The 8,753-nt window shown below is 30.9% G+C and overlaps 1 protein-coding gene across 1 annotated transcript; it reads right to left on the minus strand.

Moving 5' to 3' along the window:
* Positions 1–3,863: 3,863 nt before the first annotated feature.
* On the minus strand, positions 3,864–8,088 carry LOC145030339 (CASP-like protein 3A1). The gene is made up of 3 exons (XM_078978723.1): positions 7,594–8,088; positions 6,409–6,544; positions 3,864–4,213 (listed from the first exon to the last, which is right to left on the minus strand). The coding sequence occupies exons 1-3, from the start codon at positions 7,905–7,907 to the stop codon at positions 4,001–4,003; spliced, it is 663 nt and encodes a 220-aa protein (XP_078834849.1). The 5' UTR covers positions 7,908–8,088; the 3' UTR covers positions 3,864–4,000.
* Between the last annotated feature and the right edge of the window lie 665 nt (positions 8,089–8,753).

The following is an 8,753-nucleotide window of genomic DNA, read 5'->3' on the forward strand; positions in this document are numbered from 1 at the left end:
TATTTGAGGCGTATATCAGCCGGGATGGTTGATGGACCACATTGGAAGGATATTGATCGGGTAAGTATATATATATATATATATATATATATATATATATATATACACACTCACACACACGCACATTAAAATATGTATATATCTAATAAATTATTATTTTTTGAAGGTTTTAATTCCAATCAACATACCGCAACTGCATTGGTATTTGGTTGATTTGGATCTCCTGACATGGAAAGTGACCATATATGATTCAGCTGAATGGCGTGGTTTCTTCAAAAAAATTCAGATGACGGTAGTTTCAAATTGTTGGGAGATAGTATATTAAGTGAACTAGACCACATATCATATTGGGCCCATTTTCCCAATAGACAGAAACCTACTGAGGTGAAGTTCATTAAAGGTAAACATGTGTTGCAGCAGGAACAAGTAGTAGAAGGAGAAAAAGGAGATTGTGGAGTTTTTGTTTGCATGTTCATGGAAATGCTTGCATCGGGTGTACCAGTGGAGACACATCAATCACCTAAAGATACGGGATTTACTTACCGTAATCAGATGGCAGAAATTATTTGGAATACTAGACTTTGATTGTGTTATTTGGAATAGTATACTTTGATTGTGTTATTTGGAATACTAGACTTTGATTGTGTTATTTGGATTTACATATAGCTACACCTATTAAAACAAAACAAACATGAGATACCCAACTACTATAACAACTACCAACAGCTTGTACATACGTACGCTCTTCTTGGAATCACACATCCCCTTCTCCATGCTTGCCACTACACTCTTCTCCTTACTCAGGAGAAGCTCCAACTCAACATTCTTATTCCTCAAGTTTTTTTATGAAACCAAGATCCTCTTTGGAATCCAACTGTTGCTTCATGGAATAGATGAGGTTTTTGTAGTAACCATCTTCAAGTGCAACATCTTTCCATTCAAAGTAATCACATTTCCTCAGTCTTGTTTGTATCAAACCCATATGAATAAAACATCAAAACACAATGACTAATCACATTTCTGCGGATCATTGCACACCTCTGCGGAGCAGTGCACACCTCTGCGGATCTGTGTACACCTCCACGGATTACCAAACAACTATGCGTAACATAATCGATGAAAGGATACGCATGGTAAAGTGATTTTATATTACTTATTACGCATAGTTGTTTGGTAATCCACGGAGGTGTACACAGATCCACAGAGGTGTACACTGCTCCTTAGAGATGTGCAATGATCCGCAGAAAACTGTTCTTAAGTGATGTGTCAAAAACCCAATTTGGACCTCATTCATTTCTTTCTTACCACTTTGATTCTTCAACACAATGTCTATGATCTCGTGCAATGCAAGAAAGCGCCTCCAAGTTGCTCGCGTGTTTGTTAAAGACGATGTTAACAATTGTCATTGCGATCTTCCAGCTAAGGAACGAACATGTTGGAAACTCACTAACCCCGGCAGACGTTTTTGGAACTGCAACAACAGCTTGGTAAGCTTCGTTTCTAAATATACATATATAATTGTGATTGTTTAAAATACATCTTGGGTGATTAGTCATTGTGTTTTGATGTTTTATTCATGTGGGTTTGATACATACAAGACTGAGGAAATGTGATTACTTTGAATGGAAAGATGTTGCACTTGAAGATGGTTACTACAAGACTAAGGGTTAATTTATAAAAAAATTGAAATCAAGAAGAAATGGTACATAATCGATGAAAGGATACGCATGGTAAAGTGATTTTATATTACTTATTACGCATAGTTGTTTGGTAATCCGCGGAGGTGTACACAGATCCGCATAGGTGTACACTGCTCCTTAGAGGTGTGCAATGATCCGCAGAAAACTGTTCTTAAGTGATGTGTCAAAAACCCTCTGCGGATCTGTGTACACCTCTGCGGATCTGTGTACACCTCCGCGGATTACCAAACAACTATGCGCAATAAGTAATATAAAATCACTTTACCATGCGTATCCTTTCATCGATTATGTACCATTTCTTCTTGATTTCATTTTTTTTTTATAAATTAACCCTTATATTTTCCGCCATAATGGCTTCCATACCATGGAGCACTGAGGATAACCTCCGTCTAACTTGTGCATATATTAATATCCACGAGACCACCAGGGTGAATGATCCAAGTTATTGGACGCGTTTAACTTATGCCTTCAACGCTGACCCTCAAACTGCCCCAGAAAACTACCACAACACCATTGACATCACAACAAAATGGTATGAATTAAAAACAGAAGTCTTGGTTTTCAACAATCCTTATACCAAAATTGATGACGCACGTCCGAATGAAGATGAGGAAGTCATCCTAGAAGTGGCTAAAGCGGAATACATATCCATTAGTAACAGGTTAGAATTCGAGTTTGAAGGGTCTTGGAATCTATTAAAAGATCTCTCGTATTTTTAATTTGTATTGCGTTTGTAGAAGGATAATTTAATGTAGTTTGTTTTTATTAGGTTATTTATATGAATCAGTTTGTATTACTTTATTTATATGTATTTGGTTTGAATTAGGTTATTTACGAAACCAATTGAGTTAACTTCTACTTTATTCCATAGAACATAAAATACAAAACAGTACAAATACATAGAAAGCATACATCAGTAGTAAACATATTACATAAAACATTTCACATAAAAAAACCCTTCTACATGAAATACTGGTGGTTCTTAACTAGATTCCAAGCATCTACATACTCGAAGTCTTTTCCCTCATGCTCGAAAATGTAATGATCTAAAATCATTTCTACAAAAGCATCCTCGTTTGAGTAATATTAATTACTACTAATTTTAAGATGATGATACCATCGATTGAACCATGTGATTTCGTTCTTTAACTCCATCCACTTACTAAGAATATCTACTAGTACCCGATATTCTCCTTGTCCAAATGAGAGGTTGAACATACCTGTTATGCGGGTCCATTCATCACCTCCAAGGTAATCAGGGGTAACCATTGTTGTTTCACCTTCAAAAATGTTCAACCAACATCGTATTATAACCATCACCTCTCTTGTCGTCCATGGACGTGGAGTATCGGACGATGATGTTGCATTCGTAGAAATTCGTGCATTGGAGGTCATTTCTATATTTTTCAATACTGGGGTGAGTTGATACAATATTTAATAGGTATGAAAATTTATACACTGATCTGTAGAGGTGTACACTGATTCGCAGAGGTGTACACTGATCTGCTGATAACAGTTCTGTGGATTCCCAAACAGTTATGTGGACTGATATCGAACATAAGTTCATTATTTTTAACATTTTTTATCAAATTATTTACATAATCACATAAGGTATTAGTGTATTTAAAAAATATATTAATAAATGAAAATGAACGAAAAAAAAAACAAAAAAACAAAAAATAAATAAAAAAACATCAATTCCGCAGAGGTGTAACGGATCCGCAGAGCAGCTAATAGATCTACCGATCCTTTGGTCATTTTCCAAAATCCATTTTTCCTTTGTCATTTTCTTTAAACAACCCTTTCTTTTTTGGTTATATGACAAATTATCTCTATTAAAAATGTTTTTTTTAATTGTTATAGTCTTGTTTGATTATTATATCGAATATTAAATTCCTAAACACGAATCCCAACACAAAGTAACACAAGTATTCCAAATCCATTTAGGATGTTTTAAAATGTTAAATTCATCGTAGTAAGTTTACTGATGATTGGCATATTTATCTTTTCTCAACTTGCAGAAAATATTAATGTTCGTAGGAGTTGTAGTTCCATTTGGTCACCGTTTCTTATGCCATTAATTTACCTAATTTACAACAACTTCTATGATTTTCTCGTATGGGACGATGCGAGTTAGTTCCGAAGTGAACAGCTACAGGAAAAGGTTAAATACTGCATGTATTGATCTATATTTTTAAAGGTCTCGCCTACATTGATTCCATTATATTGCAATAAATAAATACATAATCTAGACGTAAACACTCCTAATGAAAATCGAAAAACTAAGCGACCTTGAGCATTTAATTAGATAGCCAAAGTACGTCAAGAAATGCAGAAATGGCAAGCAGGACGCAGTTGAGAAATGCAAACCCTATTGAAACCCCAACACGTTCACAAAAGGAATGTAACGGCTTACAAAAATTGGGTAGAGCCGTGTGTTTGATCCCCGTTCGATTGAGGTTGGTCACACCCGTTGCAGCCGATCCGGCACTTATCATTGCATATGCAAGCACCTGTATAAAGTATTACTCAATAATCAATAAATCAACTTAATTTTTGTTATATTTTTAATTGTAATCTGTATTCATAGGAATTTGCGAGTTAAATCATTTTGTTGGGTTTGATTCATAGATTTTTTAATTATTTTATTAATATAAACTTAGACTATATTACACTTTTGTTTGTTGGGTATAGACGTATAGTTGATTTTCTTCAATTTTATCCCATAGTTTTATTTTCTTTTTATTTTTTAATCAAATTTAGTTCTTATTTAAGATTTTGTAACTTTTTTTGTCTCTGTTCCGAATTAAATTACCTTATAAACTATTGATTGTATTATAGTTTGTGTCACAGTTTTAATTGCTTTTTGGATTTATCATTGCTTGTTACCATAAATAACCCGAGAAAATGACTCCAAATAGAAAAGCCGAACATGCAGGGGCCGATTAGCCGGTGATTGGGCTACGAGTTATAATATTGGGTATAGACAACCATGTTTTCATGTTATTACATGTTATAGCATGAAGTGAGAATGATATAGGTTATAACATGGTATTAAGATCATAGGGATAGAGAGAACAAGAGAAAAATGATTTGATTTGATGTTATCTCTCGTTCCCATTATCACATCCTAATAACACCACATCTAATAATACAAGGTTGAGACGGTGCTCCAACTGTTATCATGTGTTTTTTAGGATGTCATGTCATAATAACAGGAGTGGGCGATGCCCACATATAATAATGTTAACTTTTTCCGAATAGTTTGAAATGTTTTATTTTTTATATGCATCCAACATATGAAGAAATAATTGTATAACCCATATGCCCTAAGTCCAAACTTCAAAGTCCAAATTAAGGTTTAAGAAATAAAATGAGAAATCTTTGAAAAAAATTTATGTTTAGGCTTTAGCTTTTATTTATTTTTCAGTCGTTTAAATCTCAAAAACTGAAAATTATATTCATTTTAATTTTTTTACCAGATTAACACGTCATCCAAGTTTCAAAAATTATAATTTTGGTCCAGATTTTATATTTTATTACAAATTTGGTCCAAATTTGTAACTTTTGGCCCACATTTCAAAATTTTGTTACGATTCATCCTAAATTTAGGTTTTTTTATTATTATTATTTTTTTTTTCTCAAAAATTTGTTTTGAATATGTTTTTTTGCTTTATAAAATCATATTTGTTCAAAAAATATATATTTTCACATAAAAAAACCTTCTTTTCCTATATAAAAACTTTTTTTAACACTTTGTATCGAAATATCTAATATGTATTTATTAAGTACATAAATAAATATAAATTTATTTTTATAAATAAATGAATACAAACACATATTATATATATATATATATATATATATATATATTTATATATATATATATATATATATATATATATATATATATATATAATATAATATAATATAATAAATGCATTTTCATACAAACATATTTGTATACATGTTTTTACAAAACATATTTGTATACAAATGCATTTATTATAAAATAGGTGTTTGTATAAATATGATTTTATTATATATATATATATATATATATATATATATATATATATATATATATATATATATTCGAAACAAAATTTTGAAAAAGAAAATATATGTACAAACTCTAAATTTATGATGAATTCGTAATAAAAATTTGAAATCTAGTCCAAAAGTATAAATATTTGACCAAATTTGTAATAAAATTTAAAATATTAACTAAAAATGTAAAGTTTTGACAAAATTTGTAATATAGTTTAAAATCTTAGCCAAAATGTAATTTTAAAAAGTTGGATAACTTATTAACCGAGTAAAAAAAGTCAAAATGAATACATTTTTCCGGTTTTTTAAACCTAAGTGACCGAAAGATATAAAAAGTAAATCAATTATAAGACTTAAACATAAAAACTTTTTAATAGACTTCTCAAAATTAAATTAAACAAAGTTAATCGATTAGACATTAATCCATCTCTAATCTTTTGGTAATTTGTTATTAGATAGAGTTGGTCATGTCTTGGTCCATCTTAGTCTCGGGTGGATATATCACAACATAAAATTTGTAAAGATTGTCACATCACATAATTCCTCTTAATAAAATTTTTAGGGGGAAAACTTATTTCGGTTTGATTCGGTTTATGTGCTATAACTCAATAATCTCCAAATCAACATACAGTTCATAACTAAAGTTATTGATATATACCTGGTCGCTAGCAAAAATAAGCCATGCATGGCTTCTAGATGAAAAAACCAATGACTTTCTTAGCATTCTTGAAATGGTCATCACTAGTTGAAGAAGAGAGTGGACTCCAACAACGGATGATACTCCAACCACATACCTGTGCAGTGCATCAACTCAAGTTTTTTCAGTCAAAGTCAACACAAGAAAATGGAGGATCACCAAATGGACATGAACTCAAGCAACTTAAACACACACGCATTTGCTGTTTTATCATATCCCATAACGTCATTCCAATTGTATGTTTTTGCTTTTTTGGTTCATCAGAAATGTATACGTTCTAACTACTCCTTGATAGGTAGCTAGATAATGCAAATTAAACCACTTGGGAAGCCCAAATATGCATGAAAAACATACGAATATCACAATTGATTATAATTTCTATTTCGATTGACGATTTTTTTGATTTTTTTTTGGTTTATGGTCTTAGAGTGCAAAAGTTGGAAGACGGTTGCATCGTTTGTGGAATTCATGATTGAAGTGAAACAAGTAATTTATGCATGTGCTCTGGCATAACTGACAATGGTGTCGTTGTCCATTGAGATACCAATTCAACAGAATAAAGGAATCACGGGTAGCTAAAACCACGAATCCCTAATTTAAAAGTTTGATTGCTATTGGGAAATTGTAATGAAATATGCTCGGAAATCTAAAATTGAATCAGATCAGTAGATGATCAATAAGCAGGACGAATCTAGAAAAAAAAAAAAAAAAAAAAAAAAAAAAAAAAAAAAAAAAAAAAAAGAAAAAAAAAGAAAAGTAAGAATTCAACACGACGAAAAATTGTGTTGATCGAAGTTGAAAATTGAATCAGTGTAGTTAAGGATTATCGATACATATTCCAGATTCCAAACTTTACATGTTAATCTCTTATATAACTTTAGAAAAATGTTAGAATTCAACGATAAAACAACATGAATAAATTGTTTGAATCCAGATTCCAGGTTCAATTTCTGATCGAAATTTCAGAAGACGTAAGAATTCAAACATCCCATGCGAATTTCTGATGTAAAATTCAATAAGTATACGAAATTTAACTACATAACATGAAAAAATCTGTTCCAAGGAGTATAATTATTGTGTATTGTTAATTAGTTAATGGAACTAAACTGATCAAATTCAGTACAGAAATCTAGAGAAAGGACTTACTGGAAGGAGCCAGATAAGGACCACCTGGAGTTAAGCGGTAGATCAAATCCAAAAACTGAGATACTCGATTTCTGTTTGGCAGTAGTCATTACAACAACTGAAATCAACGACGCAGAGAAGCATACAAGCCGTAAACCGATATACATTACGTGATAATTCCGTGAAAACTTTGTGGTGGAGCTGGAAGAAACCAATTGCCTCAACGATCCACTCATGGTGCCTGTTTCAGCCTCGGCAGCAACTTTGGTGGTTGGGGTTTGATCATTATGTAGCTGTATGGCGGTTTCAGGTGGTGTTTTGAGATCATTGGTCATGGTTTTGTTTGTCTCAGTGAATGGAAGGAGAGATTTGGGTTTTGGGTGTCGGAAGTCGGAAGTCGGAAGGTTAGAGAAGAGAGAAATGGTGGTATATAAAAATGGTGGAATGGACGAAGCGGGGTGGAATGGAGGAAGAAAAGGGACAAGTGGCGGAAATCAGGGAGACCCGTGACTGAACATAGAAGTGCTTAATTTGTTCGTATTTCACGCTCCAAAACCGATACATTAAAGAAATCCTCATTTATTTTAAAACTAACTGCAAAAAGAATTTTAAGATTTCGCCACTTTATCTATTAATACAAAATTAATATCTGTTTTTTTAATTGTTTTTAGAGTAACAAAACCTTTTTTTTATTTATATATTTTAGAGTAACAAAACCTTTTTTTTATTTATATAATTAATTAGGTGTAAGACTTATATATTACATAGGTTAATTAAGAAAAAATAAATATAAAAATCTAAATATTTAATAACTTTGGATTTATAAGAAAATAAGAAAAATAATGAATTATTAAATATGATTTTTTTATCTTATAAATTTAAATAAATAAACTAATGAACTTTAATTTAGTTATCTTAAAATAATAAAATAAATCCATTAATTAAATTGATATTCATTTATTACTATGTTTATTGTAATTATTATAATAAAGTATTATGTGTAATTTGTTAAAATAGAAAACCCAAAAAATGATATGTAAAAAAACAAAATTAATTTAAAATAACCATAAAATTAATTTAAAATAACCATAAAATTACACTTGACAAATTAAATGAAATATAATATGTGGTAAAAAAAACATTCACTTATTAAAATAGATAAAAAAAAATATTACATAAAT

This window comes from Lactuca saligna, chromosome 1 (genome assembly GCF_052625555.1).
Source record: "Lactuca saligna cultivar CGN05327 chromosome 1, ASM5262555v1, whole genome shotgun sequence".
Classification (NCBI taxonomy): domain Eukaryota; kingdom Viridiplantae; phylum Streptophyta; class Magnoliopsida; order Asterales; family Asteraceae; genus Lactuca; species Lactuca saligna.

Coding starts and splice junctions, on each gene's coding strand:
- LOC145030339 (XM_078978723.1), bottom strand. CDS start 7,907: ATGACCAATGATCTCAAAACACCACCTGAAACCGCCATACAGCTACAT. Junction 6,545..7,593: donor TCCTTATCTGGCTCCTTCCA/GTAAGTCCTTTC, acceptor TGCACTGCACAG/GTATGTGGTTGGAGTATCAT. Junction 4,214..6,408: donor TTATTTTTGCTAGCGACCAG/GTATATATCAAT, acceptor TACTTTATACAG/GTGCTTGCATATGCAATGAT.